Source organism: Silurus meridionalis, chromosome 20 (assembly GCF_014805685.1).
Source record: "Silurus meridionalis isolate SWU-2019-XX chromosome 20, ASM1480568v1, whole genome shotgun sequence".
Lineage (NCBI taxonomy): Eukaryota > Metazoa > Chordata > Actinopteri > Siluriformes > Siluridae > Silurus > Silurus meridionalis.
Window position 1 is genome coordinate 3,066,251 of NC_060903.1, and position 19,355 is coordinate 3,085,605.

Here is a 19,355-nt window from a genome sequence, read left to right on the forward strand (position 1 = left end):
CAGTAATCCCCCCGTTTATCGCGGTGGTTACGTTCCAAAACCATGATAAACGGACGCCACCCTGTAAATGCTATTTAATAAATACAGTACTGTACTGTATTAACATTTTACTTCATTTTATACTTAATAATTATATTTGTATTAATAAATTTCCTTATTTCAACATAAAACTCCATAAAAACAATTCTCTATCCGCGAGAGAAAATCAGCGAAACAAATTAGTTATGTGGCAAACGCAATAAACCGGGAGATAAGCGAACTCGCGCGTGGTTCATGCACGGTAGACTACTAAAGCACACAAAGCAAACCGCTGAGTGCTACAGATATCACTTCATTATTAAAGAAAAGAAACAAACAACACAACAAAAGCCTGTTTTTATAAGATATCGTTCCAATTGACGTTCTATGGTCTGAATAGTCTCCTTGTTCATGTCCATGTTCATCGTTTACACAAAAAATTCTAACTCGAATAAAACGAAACGTTTGTTTATTTTCAGGTTCTTTTTTATTTATATTCAAAAGAGAAGCAAGTGAAACTAAAAGTTGAGCAGAAAAGATTTTCTTTTAAAAGCAGAGTAGCGGAAAGAAGCAGTCAATGAACCTTGCGGGATTGGGCGGGAGCGGGACTTAAAAATGTGCAGGTCTCTACCTCACATCATATTAAAATATTCATAAAAAATGAATTTTAAAATGTTGTTATCTAATAAATGTTTTCAAGCTGAACATCCACCATATAGAACACAAGCAGAGAAAAGGTGATGATGATCAGGTGATCAGGAATGTCTCTGTTCTTAGCAAATGTGCATCGCTGATTCCCTGTGTCTCATCCACTTAAACCCCACCGTTCTTGTTGCCTCCTGCCGTGCTTGTTGTTAGCTAGTCTACGTCTGTGGTGTGTGAGAGCCAGGAAATGCACCAGCAGTAGATTTAAAAAGCCACGAAATGACAATAGGTTTAATGGGCTGAAAATGGTACACAATGAGAGGAAATAATTTTGATCATGTCATTAAATAGATCAAAACTAAAGTAACGAGCCTGGTTTAAAAATGTAAGAAGTAGAAAGTACAGATATTTGTGTTGAAAATGTAATGAGTAAAGGTAAAAAGTTGTCCACTTAATCTGCTTAATTAGAGTACCGATAAGTATTTGTACTTCGTTACTTCACACCTATGCACATATTAAAGTGAATAAGTGGAGTTTAAGGATAAATCGACTGAAGAGGCGTAAGTCATAGACGAAAATAGGAGCAGCACTTTCTGCAAACACCCACTGCCTCTAATTAAAAAATTACACCTAATGCCCAAAATAGACTTTAAGCTATTTAGAGAACAGGCACACTAAAGATTGTGAAATTTCATTAATGGATTTCTGAAGAACCTTGACTTTTTGTCAATGCTCCTTTGTGCAAATTTAAAAAACTCAAGAAAAGGGTTAAATTACCCTTTGAAATATTAGGGAAGTCTGACTAGGAACAAACGAGGTGTTAAAAAGGGAAACATCAGGTGCACATAATAGCAGCTGTCACACAGCACAGCATCGCTCAGAGCCAAAATTCTTTATGTGGGTCATTTATTGCTGGTTTGCACGACAGTGCGTGCAGATGGGTCTGACTTCTGTTGCCAACGAATATAAATCTGATCAATTTAGTTTCCCCTCAAAGCTGTTTTTCTCAATTAGAGAACACTTATTCAAATTCGAACTCTCTTACATGGATCATAAGTAATTTTCCCAAACAGGAATGGCAGGTGGAGGCATGCAAGGGCAAAAAAGGCAGACGGATTTCTCACGAACGAGTGTTAAAGGCAGTGCACGGCCTCGGCGTTAAAACCGCATACTGGGAACGGAGCGATTCTCGTTCGACGGTCCCTCTTTTAAGCGCTTAACAGTGTCTGTTTGGAATGTAAAACATATACACAATGAAAAGAAAAAAAGGGAGGAGGGAAAAAAAAGAATGAGTGTTTTGCAGGACAGGCAGGCTGTGATGGAATTTCCTCCGATCTGCACGCAATGCTCAGTAAGGATCTGCCAGATAGAGATAGAGTGGAATGCCTGCCAAGCACACACGTAATTGGGATTCCTTCATGGGCATTTATGACTCCAGGGATCATCAGTCTAACATCTGTTCGCTCTGGTTATCTTTGAATAAACTCAACTTCAGCAGGCTTTTTCTCCAGGCTTGTTTTTTTTTTTTTTTGGGAAAAAAACACACAAAAAAAAGGTAAAGAGAGAAGTTTGGCAAGGAGGCAATACGTCATAATTCGGAGGAAAAATGTTTTTTAGAATGACTTATGGGACATTTGACACATTGCAGTAGTTACAATCGTATAAATTATGATTAATTGCTCTAATATGCATCAGTCATTTTAATTAAATCCTGACTGTAGGGCAAACGAAAGAGCCGTATTCTACTCTTTCCTGCCTCTCAGGGATCGTTCCATTAACATTTCACTTTGGAAACTGCACCTAAATGAACTATTTTGGTCAAGATATCTTTACAACTATTACAAGCATTGGAACAAAAGCTTCATCCGAATTATCCACAATCAACCAGAAGCACTAACAGAGCGGCTGAACTCTGTTAGGACCTTCCTATTTTGCTTCAGAGGTTATGAGGTTTGCCAGGTTGTAATCAAGAAAGCATTTCCCAGGAGGCATTCAGTGCTAGAATGTCTTATCTTGGCAGCTGCCAGCTTTTTCACATTGAGCTCAATTACTCCCTCATGTGCTGCAATGCATGGATTATGGTACTAGTCTCAAAACACCAAAGCACCAGCTCTTCTGAAAGCCACTGACCGATAGCTCTGAGTTGCTTAAAAGTTCGAAACTTCTCATTCATGTGCTTTAACATGATTTTTTTTTAAAAACCATGATTTATTGATATGCTAAACGATGTGGCAGTCCATCCTGTGTTTCAGTCACAAAAAGAAATGGAGCAACTGTTCAGCAACATGAAATCTATCTCAATAAACAGGCCATGTGGAAATAAATCAATAAATTGTCACAATATTACATCACAAGACACGTGTGCGTGTTCACATCAGCTTTCACTACAAATGTGGATAACAAGAAGTCATGTCACGTTTTAGGAGGTGGCACGGTGACTTCTTCACGGAGTCTAGTTTCCAATTTCCTGTCCAATTTTTTATTTATTGTCATGTCGATTTTTTTTATGGTCTGACGGTCCCGAGCTGCTCAGAGCCATACAGGGCTCTGGGTTACTAATTGGAAGTTTGGAGGTTCAAGCTGCCACTTTTGGGGCTCTTGAGCAACGTCCTTAACTCCATATGGATGACCCCGGCTTCCTAACATCGCTGGTACATGTGGAGAAATAATTTTACAGTGCTGTAAAAGTACATGTGGCAAGTATAAAGTAGCTTTCCTTATCTTTCTTTTTTCGTTCAGGGTAGAAATATGCCTACTTAAAACCTCAAATCTTTAAACTTTAGCTTTTCAAGAAGCCAGACTACATGATGATTGACAAAAAGCCAATCAGGGGAGAATGAGTAAGAGGGTTTAAGATTATAAACAGTAAGAAGTGCGATATATTAATCTAAATAAGTAAAAAAGGGATTGAATTTTATTTGGTCTCGGATAGGATGGGGCGCTAATAATAAAGTAGCCAGTTGGGATTCACAACTTTCTTTCAATGAGCACTATCTTGAACTGATATGTGTCCCTTTATCCTCTGTCCCACGTTTCAGCTAGCATGCTAAGATGATTCCGTTTGTCCAACAGGCTGTAGATCAAAATACGCAAAATATGCAACAAGCGTCATTTAATCACAGGTCAAATTTTTTTACAAATGTATGTCCAGACATTGGTACAGTATATTCTTCAATTTGAAATACAAAGTCTTTCCTTTAACCAGAGCTGAATATTCATGTATATATATATATATATATATATATATATATATATATATATATATATATATATATATAAAACATTTTTTTTTTCTTTTTTTCTTATACTTTATATTTTTTACATTCATTTACTTTGTTTTTTTATCCTTAATTTCTATTTCTTATTTTCATGTTCAAATGTTGGACAGTGTTTAGCTGTAAAGGAGTCAACAAGGGATGGTGGTGACCTTGTAAAACCTTTTTGCATCAAACAAATGTTCAAGTAAGTGAGAAACAAAATAACAAAACACAAAAACAACACAACCTGTGCATTTGAATTGACGTAAGTGAAACTAGGAAGTTAAACGTGACCAGGATTTACTTATATGATATGGTGTCATGCCGCAATATTAACACCTTAAAATCCCAAAATTCGAAGGATCCACATACCCTTGCTTGAGTATTATTGTTCAACATGCTGCAAGATATACTTGAATAGAGTCCTATAGAATCCTAAGAGAAGCATTTATTAGACGTGTACAGTGCAGTTGTACAGATTGCACATATATAGACAAAAATAATAATCCGATTTTAATGCCAGTGATCTAATTACAATAACACTGCCATTATGATTCACAAAAAAAAAAAAAAAAAATCTTTATTCTTGGCCTTCCAGAAATAAATCACTCAGAACAAAAGAACCATGGCAAAGTCAACACAAGCCAAACCAACTCAGTCAGAGCCATAACATTCAAAAGGCCAGCTGGCATGGTTGTTTTCTTAAATCTTTTCCCTCCACTATTTAGATTCCAGGGCGTCTTCTGAATACTTAAAACTGGGTGTACACATGCATGGCGAATATTTGATCTTAGAGTCACACTAGCAGGTGACACATGAAAGCTTATTTTTAATGCACATGATAGGCATCATGACAATCCCAGGATGTGTGAACAATGAACAATTGAACAATTCCAAATTTTAATCATAATGCATGTGGTCTAATGTTTCTTTACTTCCCACACTAAATATGAAGACAAGTTAAGCTGTACAGTTAGATAGTTTTCTTATCTGCCAAACAATCTATTACAATGTAAATGAACCTCAAGCAAATTATATAAATCACACACTGGGCTGAGCAAAGGGCTATCAGCCTTCTTCTGCATACATAAGTTTCGCAAATGCCCAATGGCACAGCATTACCAGGATTGGAATGACTTGAAATGCTTTAGAATTGCCCTGCGTATTTGTTCTTACTTTGAAAGAAGCTCTTGACGCGGAGATAGCTCACGCTGAGACGAAGAACCGACAGCTTGTCCAGTTTGGAGATGACCTCTGGAGTGAAGGGCAGCAGACTGGCCAGTCGCTCCAACTCGGCATTAAGTCGGTCCCGGTGTCTCTTCGACGGGTTCGACTTCTGGTTCACTCCTGTTGGTTTTCTGCTTGAACCACAACAGACAGGACGTGTTACAAAACAGGTTCGGTCATGAAGAGTACGTTAAAGGGTTAAGTGTAAGGTAGATTTCAGACAGCTGCTTTAGTTCTGTTGCGAAAAATGGCTTGTAAATCATTGTAAAAAAAAAAGCAGCTTGGAACGTGAGCCGGATCTGATAAGTGTTTTCATGTGTTTTATTGAATTTTTTTATTATAGTGTAAGATTTATACTCAAACAACACACAGAGCCTCACTTTTTAATTCTAAAAATAAATAAAGCTGCTTGATTGTGTGTAAAACACAATAACATAAAACAAATCCAGGATAAAAGTGTGACCTAAGTGAGTTATAAAGCTGGTGGGTTATGAATATGGATTGAATTCCATGAACACTTATTTACACATTAATCATTTTAACAGTAGGACACAATTTCATAATTTTGCCTCTCTACACCCTCACCATTGATTTAAAGGGAAGCAATTAGAATGGTTTTAAAGTGTAGACATTAAGAGGTTTAACAAAAATAGTGTTGTTATTGTTCAGGAATTTTATTTTACATTTGATTTTTACAGGCAAATGTAATTGATTGACAAGCAGTTTTATGGTAGGCAGAGTCCCCATTATTTTATGATGAATCAAAGAGATACAATATATTAAGTTGTTTACAAGTGTGAAATTTGGTGGGTCCAAAGAGGTGTCAATGCAAGTGAAGCAGGCCATCGTTAAGATGATTAAATAACAGACCTATCAGAAAAAAATAGCAGAAATTTAGATTTACAGCATTTTGGCAGAAGCCCTTTTGCAAAGCGACTTATATTTATCTAATTTATACAACTGAGCAGCTATGGGGTTAAGAGCTTTGCTCAAGGGCTCAGGAGTGGCAGATTGGTGTGGCTGGGACTTCAGATCCAGTCCAATTCCTTAACCACTAAACTACCACTTCCTCTACTTGAGGAGTTGCCAAATCAACAACAAGTCCTTTAAAAAAAAATAATAACTAAAATAAAACTAATTAACAAGCTAGCTAAACTGAAATGCCTACAAGATCTAGAAAGGAACTAAAGTGTATAATCACAGAATTCTTTCCTTGATGAAGAAAACCCCTTTTAAAACATCTAGCCAAGCCAAGAACACCTTTGATGACGTTTTGAGGAATATCTTTGTCAAAGTCCACAATTAAGAGATCAAGACCAAGAATAATGCGTACTAAGAATGATTCAAAAAGAAGAGCATGAAAAAAGAAAAGGAAGAGATCATGATCCATTCACGGTTTGGCAAAGATACATCAAAATATATTTTATTTTATATTATTTTATATTTTCTGAGTAACTAGTTTCTAATTAATCATTGTTAATCATAAATATAAATAAATATTTTGTGTCAGGCGGTCATTTGTACAATGGTGTGCAAAATCATGATCATCTTCTTCAATTACTGTACAATATTCGGGAATCAATTATTTATTTATCAATCTTCGGCAGCCTGCACATTTCCTACCTTCAGCACCTTCTTCCATATGGATACATTTTCTGTTCTGATCTCAACAAGTCTGTGCAAAATACTGAATAGGCACCAATCAGAGGCCACATTTTTATGATGTCATGTAGACTTCTTACAAAGTATTTTAAAATGACAAAAATACAAAACAATAAAGTATTTCGATACAAAATATGAAGCCATTTTCATCCACCATATCAAATACAAATAACAAAATCCTGTTTTATATTTAAAATCCATGTATCTTAATTACTGCCAATCCTTGAGCACAGCATTTCTTAAACATGAAGGCATTGTTATGGCATGGGCATGTAAAACTGCCAATGAAACTGGGTCACTTGTGTTTATTGATGATGTGACTGCTGATAAAAGAGGTAGGTACAATTCTGAAGCGTATAAAGCTCTACTTTCCACTCAGATTGAGTCAAATCTTGCAAAACAAGAAGGACGGTATTTCTCAGTACAAAGGCATAACCAAAACATACTGTAAAAGGAGCCTGAAAGCCTTTTATAATATCGTACATATAAAAAAAATGTAGAATTTTTTTAAAGGTTTATGAAGCAGGATGCAGCAATAATAGAAAACGTATTGCTATTAGGCTGCAAAATAAATAATGGTAGATCAGATATCTGAGCAAACATATCGGATATCAGATCTGGTAACAGTTTGAATTAGGTTTGGAAAAAAAATGTTTTTGAAATTGGAAATGTTTACATTTAAAAAACACTTTATTGAACTTATTATTATATTGAATACGTGTTTAATGTAAGCATAAAAAAAAAAAAATGTCGTGTTTCAATAAAACGAAGTAAATAATATCATTTGGGTATCGATATCATTTGACAGTCAAGGTTTCACTGTCAGTATCGTTGTCGGGAAAAGAAAAGTGGTATCGTGCCATCCTTAAACAATAAAGCTGCCAAAGTATCATTGTGTATCTGATAAACAGTAACTATTTAGGCCTGACATCCTCTTAGTAACCGTGCTGGATCTCCACATGCGTATGCCAAGTCATGTGACGATGGCGTGTTCTACTTTCAGGAGCAATCTGTGTCATGTCTGTAAACATCAACCTTTTTATCGAGACAGGATCTGTAATAGTCATGTCGGTCTGATGACGTTTGCATGACTTTTTTGTAACTCCTACAATGGCCTGTGGAGTGTGTGTATAAAACGGCAAGAGGCCCATATAAACATAAACACATCAGCATGGAGTTTCTCACTCATTTGCTATACTTTTGGCATCAAGAGTTCTAAATTGTAGATCATTTGCACTGGGAAGAATCAATATCGCACCTTTAAACGGCTTTGAATTACGGCTAATAAACGGCTCAATCAATGCAAATTCCTTCATATTTATGGGTCCTGTGATGCACGAAGAGTCGAAATATCTCACTGAAACTGAATCGTGGCAAGTTATTTGTGCAACTGCGCCAGAGTTGTGCTGTTTTGTTCTATGATTGCAACAACAATTGAAATATTTTGCTGATTTTGAATGGGATTTATCCACTTCCTGCCAGTATACAGACAGTCTCCAGGTGGAATCATAATGGTTGGCAAGGAAGACCAGACTGTTTCTCTGGATGGATCATAGACATGCATCTTTTAAACACTCCCACCACAGGGTATACTATTACTTATACATGATCGATCACAATATTTTGTATTATGTTGTCGAACAAAACTCTGGTATTGAATATCCGAATATAATCAAAGTTGAAATACTTTTATTATATCATAAAAAAAAACGTATGGAATCATCAGGTGCCTTAAACAGTAAAAAAGGTCCAAATACTTTGGCGTCTCATGGACATACACCTTTCAGACACCCGTCCAACATGATCAATCCTAATATGTTGTATTATGCTGCAAATCGAAACTCCATACACGATCACGATGTCGTCCGTATTTGCGAGTCTGGTGATGGATATAAGAATATAATGAAAGTTGAAATACTCAGCTGCTTTTGAATGGGCTTTCTCCTCTTCCTCCCAGCATACATACAGTCTCCAGGAGGAATCATGATGTCTGGCACTACACTGCACAAGAAACATGAAAGGTGAGTCTCCTACCTGCATTTCTTCTCTTCAAGTATTGATATTTAAGGAATTTAATCAAGTATTTTATATCATTACACTACAATGGTAGAAAGAAATGCTGACCATCATAAGAAGCTCTATAGACCCAGTAACACATACACCTCATTTAGTACACCAGAACCTGAGGTGGGCTTTTTTCTTTGGGTTTTTTTCAGTAAAAAAAAAACTAAAGTTGCATGAATGGTTCTTAATGTTTAGCATTTATATTGGGGGAAAAATATATATTTATATGTTTTTTCAACTCCAGGAAGTTTTAGTTTATAAATAAATAACACTCACCGAATTGTGACAGAAAAGGTACAGCTTATGTAAATCCAGGACGTTTTCCTTTCGCTTTGAGGATTGAAAAGTCTGAAACTAGACTAAAAAATGTGTCAAAAATTTAATACAAAAGCCGACAGCATCTGCGACGTGTGGTGGAACAGAGAGTGGTGCGCTTCTCCTCAGGACAGATGTGTCTCTGGACTTTATATACTCAGCTCAGGGGTGGTGGTTTCATCCTTGCGTTTCAGGCTCGCGCTTGGCACGCGACGCTCTCAGGATGCGCGCACACGTCCGTCTCGCGCGGCCCGTGTCGGCTTACATGAAAGTGTTTTTTTTTTTCAGTAACGATATTTATCACGATATAAATCAATTACTTACAAATATAATCCAATATCGTTAAATTTATTACCCTTAGTTCCAAAACGCGTTGTAGCTGATGCAGTTACGGCAGAGACTTGGTGTCTATTTAGGCATAGTTATGCAAACGAGGAGATTAAAGCACTGGACAGATCCAAGTACTAAAACAAAACATGAGGCTTGGTGGAGGCAAGACCTCTGAAGGTTTGCTGTGGTATCTGGCACAAAGACCTCAGAAACAGGTTCTTCCAAGCTGCCATGTGGGGTTTTCATGGACTGGACTCGTTTGTCCAATACATCCTTCGCTCAGACTAAGATGTGAGGAATTTGTACTGTAGGCCAAGTCAACACAGTGGACCTGTTATATTCCTTAAACCATACATGAACATGTTTTTTGCAGAGTGGCAGCACACAATCCTGCTAAAAGCGTTGCCATTAGAGGTGTGTACTTGGTCTGCAGCAATGTTTGTGGTTTGCACAAACCCAGCTGTTTACATGATATCAATGAAAACAGGAATCAGCAGGACTAATCACATTCTGTCATGGCTTGCTGGACCTTCTTTGATGCTCATGTGCACGTTGTAGAGGATTTCAGTGGTGGACAGGAGCAAGCAATGGTACTCTGAACGATCGTTTCGATCATAGTTGCCCATTTTGTGTACTTGCAAGTATTTCTTTCAGTGCAACTTTCATTAGCAGACCACATGCTTTTAAGGTCCTGGCTGATCAGTATAAACTGGGATATTAGTTATAGTGGAATTTGATGAAAAAAAGTGCACAAACTATACAAAAGATGAAGATTCTACTTCATAAAAAGGTACTTTTTGCATTAACAGAATGTTTAGTTTCAAGGTTCACACATCTGCAACAACTGTGGACCCAAAAAAACTATTGATCAACATTTTTCAAGTAGCTTCCAACAGACGATCATTTCCCCCATGGCGATGCATTCAATAATCTAATAATAAAAGCGCTTTTGTGAAGTGAATGGCTTGCTATTATTATTCACCATAAACACATTAATAATACATCCTTGAATTATGGCTGTAATAATTGCAGCATGCATATAGGTCAAGGAATTTGTCTTCATGTTCACCTGGGGTTAAACTTGACTCATTCAGAACCTGCTTTAAACCCCTGTGTAAATGTTTTTGAATTTGAAGGATTTACTCAAGTTGTATTTTATTGCTAAACAGTGGCAGACTGCTGGAGATCTATTTGCTCTACATTTGCTCCACCTAGTGTAAAGAAAAGTAGTCCACGAAGGACAAAAAGAACCACGTTCCGACTTTTAATTTATTTATAATAAGCAATTAATAATACATTGCCAAGAAGGGCTGGAAAAAAAAAACCCTAAATCAACAAACACACTCCTCTAGTCCTCCAATACATAGTTAGGATTAACCACTAGGAAAGGGTCTTCTTCCAGAACAGGCTCTTCTCCTTCATTTGAAACTTTTTTTAGGCCAGTTTTGGTCAATTCTATGATGATATGGTCCTAGAATAAAAAGAAAAATGCATACAATTTGAAGTTTTGAAAGTGAAGGTAACAAATATAAATAAAAACAAATAGAAGCAATGTGTAGGCTACAGAGCTTGTCATATGATTGGAAACAGTGTCTTATGGTTTTGAGATGCATGTATTTTCCTTTTGTTTCTATGCAACAAAAAAAACATTTCAATGAGAAAGTGGACCATCTGGACATTTACATACAAGTTTGTTCAAAGAAAATCTCCATACTATTAAATCACCTAGTTTGTTGCATAGAAATAAAAAGAATGTGTGATGCTTGTGCCTCTCAAGAACCATAAAAGACTACTTTCTTCCCCAAACTTGACAGGTTCTGCATGTTACATATCAATTAAAACCACATTTTAACAATATATGTTCCACAATTGGATCAAAATAAAGTGGACAATTTTTTGGCTCCCAAAAACATTGCTGATTTGCTCCTATTTTTTTATTGCAGCCAATAATAACTTCAGTCAGTCAGAATAAATGACATTAAACTAAGCAAAATATGTTTTTCCATGTTTAAGTTACTTTGAATTTGATTTGTTCATTTGGCTCCATTATGGAGTATTGGGGTGGGGCATTACATGTTAAATGTTATTCTTGTAGTGAAGATTGAAAGGTTCAAAAAAGGTTGCAAGATCAAATCCCAGCACCACCAAACTACCACTATTGGTAGTATAGGGCCCTTAAACCTCAACATTAGTTGCATAAAAGGAGTTTCTCTGGAAAAGACATCTTAAAATACGTCTGCACTCACATAATGGACCAACCGATGCAACACTTTCTCAATAAGACTTTTCCTGGCAATGAGTTCAGCCTCAGACTCAATCTCGCTTTCAATCTCCTTCAAGTACCAGTTGACGAGCTCGCTCTTCTTTAAAGACGACTCTTCATCCACTGAAAGGCAAAAAGTTACTCACTAACCAGGGTCCAGGCCACACATCAATTATAATGGACAATTCAGACACTATTCATTTCTGTTTGCTGTATAAAAACTCACGTTGCTCCATTTTCTGCATGTGCAGCACCAGTAGGTTGGAGATTCGGCGGTACTCTGCAAAAGACATCCGGACAGCCTGTTTGACTGTAGCCGTCTTCTCCTCCCGCTCTGGCTCGCCGGTGTCCATGGCCTCCACTGCATCAACAGCAACACCTTTTTGACCCTCTGTCTCACCAGCAAACAGCTCATTCTGATCTGCACATAAAGAATCGAAATGTATGACCTATAAATATTCAAATTCTACTATAAATATAGAATCCTTATTCAAATATTTGAATTATAAGAGACCGTTCATATCGTCATCTTGTTCCTGGTCAAAGTTAATATCCGGCGAGTCGACGCGAATAATGGACTTGTTCAGAAGCCGAAACGCTTCTTTTACATGTTTGGGTTGAACCTTGGTTGTGGAGAGAAATTTCACATTAGTGTAGCAGAAAGTGATATTCAGATCTGTGGTGTGGTCCAGGAAAAAGCTAGGTGGTGCAGATATGGCTGAATTCTGACAATGCTCAAAAGCTTTCAAAAAGAGAAAAACTTTGTATAAAAAGTGAATCATGAGCACACACACACACACACACACACACACACACACACACACACACACACACACACACACACACACACACACACACACACACACACACACACACACACACACACACACACACACACACACACACACACACACACACACACACACACACACACACACACACACACACACACACACACACACACACACACACACACACACACACACACACACACACACACACACACACACACACACACACACACACACGCCTGTCTCAGACCTCATCAGAGCAGTAAAGACGGGCCATGGCCTCAGACAGGCGCAGCATGCTCTCCAGCTGACGCACAGTGATCCTCCAAGCGGATTTGGTCGTGCCGCCTCCGTCCCTTTGACGTAGCCGCTTGTACTGCTCCACTACAAACTCCTGGGCCTCTGGTGTGATCTAGGAGGAAATATATAAAAAAAAAAAAAAATTCAATATTCAAGCCATTAACTTGAACAATGACAATGCCCCAGAGTGCTTTGTGCCAAAGTTCTAGGACTCTTTAGAGAGGTGGTAGCTCTGTGGTCAAGGCATTGGAAGGTCATTTGTTCAAATCCTAGCACTTTCAAGCTACCGCAGCTGGGTCCGCGAGCAAGGCCCTTTACTCCCAACTGCTCAGTCGCTCTGGATAAGCAGGCATCTGCCAAATGCTGTAAATGTAAAACGACTGTTCCACAGACCTTTGGCTGAAACTGCCGGGCAAATAGTATGTATCTCTGGATGTCCTCTGCAGCATAAACACGTTCTACGGACTCCACATTCCTGGCGTGAAGGTCTACGATTCGCCTGGCTATGGCATAATCAGTCACCTGCAAATCACATCATTCTAATAACCTATGGCAAACAATTCAAAACTGATTAAAAATATACTATTAACGGCGTTTTCAGATTCACCTCATTGCATTCGTCCACCAGAATGAAGAAAAGGTCAAATCTGGACATGATTGGGGCCGACATGTTTACATTCTGCTTCAGAGACTTGGAGCGATTGTACCTGCCATCAATGGGATTGGCTGCTGCCAAGATAGAAGTGCGGGCGTTCAACGTGGCCTGAAATATACACAAACACACAAAAATGCTATTGCTAATAAATTGCTAATGGTTATTTCCAGTCAAGAATTTTTTTTTTTATATGGATAAATGGAGACAAACCATTTCATTTTAAGTTTAGAGTTTCCCAAAAAGAAAATCGTAATAGGTTCTATTATGATACATAATGCTCCAGTCACAAGCAAAACGTAGGGGTTAAAAGATTTAACACTAGAAAATCTTTGGGAAGAATCAAAATACTTTGATCCCATAGAAAAATGATTGGGCTGCAGCTACTCCAGTCTCACCAAATCCTTTGAAAGTCGAAAGACTTTCGTATCTAGAGGGCCACAATCAACAGCCAGACATTCCTGCTGACCTTTCCTCAATTCTATACCTTGACTCCAGCCTTGGTGATCGAGATGGTCTGCTGCTCCATGGCTTCATGGATGGCCACTTGGTCCTTTAAGTCCATCTTATCAAACTCATCAATACAGCATACTCCCTGGTCCAGAATGTAGAAGGTAATAGGTTTAATTTAACACACAAATGATGAAAATCTAATCAAAACTCCACATTATTTTACTTACATTGTCAGCCAGCATGAGGGCTCCAGCTTCGATGACAAACTCATGAGACTCCTCGTCTTTAACCACAGCAGCAGTGAGACCGGCAGCACTGCTGGCTTTACCGCTCGTATACACAGCCCTCGGAACAAAATCTTCAACATGCCTGAGAGACAAGATACAAGTGTGCCAAGTGGTGGGATATTTTTCGATCGATGACTCAATTCCACAGCAGTGCGTTAGGCTTACTTCAGAAATTGGCTTTTGGAAGTACTGGGATCACCAATTATGCAAACGTTGACGTCTCCTCTTAAAGATGTTCCCTCCATGGTGGTCTTGGCAACCCCGCCGAAAAGCATGAGCAATATCCCACGCTTGATTTCATCACTCCCTACAAGTGGTTCAATGAATCGTGAACTAAACAACTACAAAATCTCTTCATAATAAAACCCTAAAGTCTGGGGTCTTGGAGTTTTAAGATCATAATCCTAGCTGTGTTAAGCAACTCAAAAAAAACTAGCACACCGTGGATGGTCGGGAAGAGGCTGGTGCACAGGTTGTGGTAGAGATTCTTGTCCTGGCTCATCTCGAACACTTTCTCCCACTCCTGCACGGTCATCTGGCTCTTCACACTCTCCGCACTCTGGTCTTCCTGACGGAGCACCTGCCCTCCAAACTGCACAAAATTTTAAAAAATCTTGCACCTAGACAGCAATGTTTATAGGCATTGGCAAACATAGGGTGTAACTTGCTCAGGGGGTGCCACTGACCACCACCTGCCCTCACTTATTTATTTACCTGCTTTTCTACTGAAGTGTACAGTATATGCTTAAATACTTGAATTCAGGCAATTTTGCAATGTGTTTAACCTTTTTATGGACTGTTGAAAATGAGTTGTATAGTATAGGGGTGAAGCCACAATAGAAATTGGCACCCAGGGTGCCAAAAAGGCTAGAAACAGAACTGCACCGGCATACTGAAAGGAAACATTGTAGAAACCACACTTCAAACTCACCCTGGGGTTTGTGGGAGCAACATAGCTGGCCAGAAAGGCCAGTCTATAAGAGAGCTCTCTGACTCCCAATGCCTTTAAGCCTTGGATCCCATCAGCCTCAAAGCCTTCCTTTCCAGTCACTCTGCTGCTGGTCTCAGTCCTGGTGCCTGCATTTTATATAATTTTATATATATAAAAATAACTGTGCTTTTTCCACACTCAACTGGAATAGTTTGGTGTGTATGTATGGGGTGTCAAAGTACATCAGTTCAAGTTCTCTCAATATTAGTATATACTGATCAGGCATAACATTATGACCACCTGCCTAGTATTGTGTTGGTCCCCCATTTGCTGCCAAAAGAAGTCCTGATCCTTCACGCATTAACTTCAGCAATTTAAGCTACAGTTACTCATTTGTTGGCTCAAACCACACGGGCCATGAGCCTTGGCCAAAAATGTCCCTGTCACAGGTTCACCAGCATTCTTTCCCTGGAAATTTTTGATTGATACTGACCACTGCAGACCGGGAACATACCACAAGAGCTGCAGTTTTGGAGAAGACCAGTCGTCTAGACATCACAACTTGGCCCTCGTCAAACTCACTGAAATCCTTACCTGCTGCATGATATATCCCACCAACTTAATGTTGCCACGTAGAAAAGATAAGTCTTGTTTACTTCACCGGTCTTAAATGTTATGCCTAATCAGTGAACCTCTGGAAGTTGGATTTGCTCAGCAACAGCAGTTTACCTCAGATACAACCAAAAGGCCATTACAATTACAGGCAATTACAATCCACTCCAAAGCAGTTTTTGCTAAAAAGACAAAATCCAGGACAGCACCGTACTCACCTGAAAGAGCCATGGCAGACACGTCAGGGACCACAATTAGAGTGCCTGTGAAATCACAACGATCTCCAGCCTGTGCGGACTCTACGGCCTCGGCCCTCAGAATCACCTCCACACTGCGTGGGATCGAGCCACGGGGCAACTCTGCCTGAGTCTCCTGAATACGCAACTGAAACCAACATGTTGCTTTTTCCACCCACGGGATTCTGGTGTTTTTCCCCACCGTGCTGCCAGTTCGAATGCAAGGAACCAGTTAATAAGCATTTCACTTACCTTTTGGAAGTCGACAAAGCGCGACTTATTGGTGTCCAGCATGAATCTGCGTCGGTTGGCGCACACAGGGTTCTTGCAGATGGTCGGCTGCGTGTATTTGAACTGCTGCTCCACATCTTTGATGACAGACTGGCAGTCAAGGCAAAGGAAAGTACCACTAACCAGCTCGGGGTGAACAGGGTGAGTCCGAACCACCTGTCCACTGATGCGCAGCAGAGTGCCGATACGTGCAGTCGAAAGCTCACGGATCCTGCAGGAGAAGAAAAACAAATCTGGTTTATCAAAAAGATTAACAGAATATGATGCCTTGATTGTAATGACTTTGGAAACCTAATACATACTATTGTACAAATGGAACCTATTAAAATGCATTCAGTACAAAAAAAAAAAAAGCTCTGTATTCTTAGAGAATGAGGGGAAAAAAACAAAGCTTTACTTCTGTCTTGAAGGAAAATCAGAAAAGGCCACGTAAAACTCTTTGGATGTCGGGATGTTCCCCTGGTCCCGGGCAAAATGGCGCACTGCTCTACAGAGAAAGGGGTAGACCCTAAAGACAATATAGACAGCATCGATCAGATTGGCCCTGCTTGTCTCATCCCTTTAATTCAAGGGTAAATACACTCAGTCTCATCGGTTGAATAGTGAGAAGTGGTAGCTCAATGGTTCAAGATATTAGACTTCTGTTTGGGAGGTTGCAAGTTCAAATCCCAACATGACCAAGTTGCCAGTCTTGGGCTGTTGAGAAAGCACCTCAACCCTTTTTAAACCTGACCACAAAAAACACATTACAATAAAAAACAAACCACATAGCATTATTAAGTCTAGAAGAGATTTGCAGGAAAACCAACCCTCACTGTCTAGATGTTTGGACCTCCAGCAGTTTAAAAAAAAAAAAAAAAAAAGTTATTATTGATGACTCACCTGTAGTACTCCTCCTGTATAGTGGTTGCCAGTTGTTGATTATAATGTTCAATGTTGGTGAAACTCACAGTCAGAGTGTTTCTCTCAGGTCGGATCAACTCCTGGGCTTCTGCTAGATACAGCGGGTCGCCCGATTTATCCTGAAACCTAAAATCACACAGAAAAAAGTCCAGAGCTAAAACTTATTGTATTAGAATTGCAGGAGTGTCAACTATCTTAATAGTCAAAGATGATTAAAACCACCCTTGAGTCTGGACCTGTTAGCTGGTAGAAGAGCTGAACAAGACCAAATTATGTAGAAATTGGGTGTAAAAAGGGGGAAATTAGTCTGCATACAGGTTTCATGCTTATGAATTGTGAAGGCTACCAAACAAAATCCCAATTCAAACAATTCAAATAAAACCCTTCAATAGGGTTTAAAGGCGAATTTTCAAACGGGTCACGAGTGCCCTCTGCAGGCGCAATGCAGCAACAGCAATAATTTAGAAACCCCAAATATTTGAACATATTCAATTCAAGCTCGGTCTCGCTTGAGAGAACAAAAGTGGAGTGTAAATGGGAAAAGGTTGATCTGAATACTGGTTTTATGCTGACAAATTGTATGCTAAAGTTAAGAAGACGCAAAAAAGGCTGCCAAAAATCCCAATTCCAAACAATTCAGATAAAACCGTTCAATAGTGTTTACGCTCAAGGCGAATTTTCAAACGTTTCACGAGTGCCATCTGCAGGCGTAATGCCGCAACTGCAATTATTTAGAAATCCCGAATGTTAGGAAATGTTATTACATTTAATCCTCCCTCTCCGATTCAAGTTTATTTTGATATTCAAACTAGCAGGAAAGCCCAGACTTACTCCTCCAAAAACTCTAGAAACAGTTTTTGGCATTTCTCAGCGAGGTCATCTCGCACTTGCACGCCTGCGTTGGTGGCTTCTGTGGCAGGCTCCATTTTCCAGCACCGGGGCTGAAAAAACAGCGGCTTATTGAAGGTTTAATTAAACGCATTCTCGATTCTGATTGGTCGGAAGGTGTTAATTGATTTCGCGTGACAGCGAATGAAACCTGTGCGGTACGTGCGAACACGTGATTAACACGTGGTGTGTGTTGTTATTGTGTGGGGGAAAAAATACACCAGTGATCAATAAATATTATTTTTACTATAGTTATAAGGCACTCAGATTTGTATGGTGTGTGTTGATATGAAACAGACGTCAGTAAGGAGACGTTTGTGGGAGTGATCGCAAGATTTCTGACTACTATTCTAGATATGGGCCAGTGTTTGTAGAAGCTAAAGTGTAAGTGATAACAGAAAGTTTTATTTTTTCATTATAAACTGTGTTGGAAGAATTGCTGTGGCATAAGAGAGAAAAAAAAATACATACTCAGTTGACAAAAAAGATGATCCTCTCTCTCTAGACATCCAGCAGTTTTAACCATGGTTATTATATGACACAGCTGTAGTACTCCTCCAGTATAGTGGTTGCCAGTTGTTGCTGATACACAGATCAGATATAACATTATGAGCACCTGCCTAATATTGTGTTGCTCCCCTTTTTGCCGCCAAAGCAGTCGTGACCCATTGAGCATTAACATCATTAACTTCTTCAGAAATTTGAGCTACAGGAGTTCGTCTGTTGGATTGGACCACACTGAGCAGCATTCGCTCCCCACGTGCATCAATGAGCTTTGCCCACCCGTTTTGGAGATGTTCTGACCCAGTCGTCTAGCCATGACGATTTGGCACTTGTCAAATTGGCTCGAAACCTTACACTTGCCCATTTGTCAACTATGAGGACAAAATGTTCACTTGTTGACCAATAAATAAATCCCACCCACTAACAGGTGCCATGATGAAGAGAGAATAAGTGTATTCACTGATCATGATGTTTTAATGTTATGCCTGGTCGGTTTATATATTCAAGCCAAATGAATAAACATTAGTAAGCCCCTCATTAGTTGGTTTGACCATTTTCTACCTAAATTGACTGTTCTGGAATGCAGCAAAAGGGTTGAGATGTTGCTTTATGCCGTTCCAGGTCATTTTCCCAAATGCTTCCACACCTGGGAAGTGGTCAGTCGGTAGCAAGATGTTGGACTGATCATTAGAATGTTGTGAGTTCAAGTCCAAACAAAAACCGTAA

At 39.0% G+C, this 19,355-nt stretch overlaps 2 protein-coding genes across 2 annotated transcripts in view; both read right to left on the reverse strand.

The window, feature by feature from the left end:
* Window positions 1–9,439, reverse strand: part of ahrrb (aryl-hydrocarbon receptor repressor b) — a 31,317-nt gene extending 21,878 nt beyond the window's left edge. Inside the window, exons 1-3 of the mRNA XM_046875975.1 lie at window positions 9,150–9,439; window positions 8,733–8,810; window positions 5,097–5,278 (exon numbers count right to left, since the gene is read on the reverse strand). Coding sequence (XP_046731931.1) covers window positions 5,097–5,278; window positions 8,733–8,794 — 244 coding nt within the window. The 5' untranslated portion in view covers window positions 8,795–8,810; window positions 9,150–9,439. The remainder of the gene's footprint in view (window positions 1–5,096; window positions 5,279–8,732; window positions 8,811–9,149) is intronic.
* Window positions 9,440–10,769: 1,330 nt separating this feature from the next.
* mcm6l (MCM6 minichromosome maintenance deficient 6, like) lies at window positions 10,770–18,219 on the reverse strand. The gene is made up of 17 exons (XM_046875826.1): window positions 18,069–18,219; window positions 17,217–17,363; window positions 16,732–16,842; window positions 16,296–16,545; window positions 16,026–16,191; window positions 15,196–15,341; window positions 14,706–14,856; window positions 14,430–14,571; window positions 14,205–14,346; window positions 14,012–14,119; window positions 13,480–13,635; window positions 13,266–13,394; window positions 12,823–12,984; window positions 12,296–12,404; window positions 12,008–12,202; window positions 11,765–11,904; window positions 10,770–10,989 (listed from the first exon to the last, which is right to left on the reverse strand). Exons 1-17 carry the CDS (start codon window positions 18,161–18,163, stop codon window positions 10,867–10,869), a joined length of 2,472 nt encoding a protein of 823 aa, XP_046731782.1. The 5' UTR covers window positions 18,164–18,219; the 3' UTR covers window positions 10,770–10,866.
* Window positions 18,220–19,355: the final 1,136 nt, after the last annotated feature.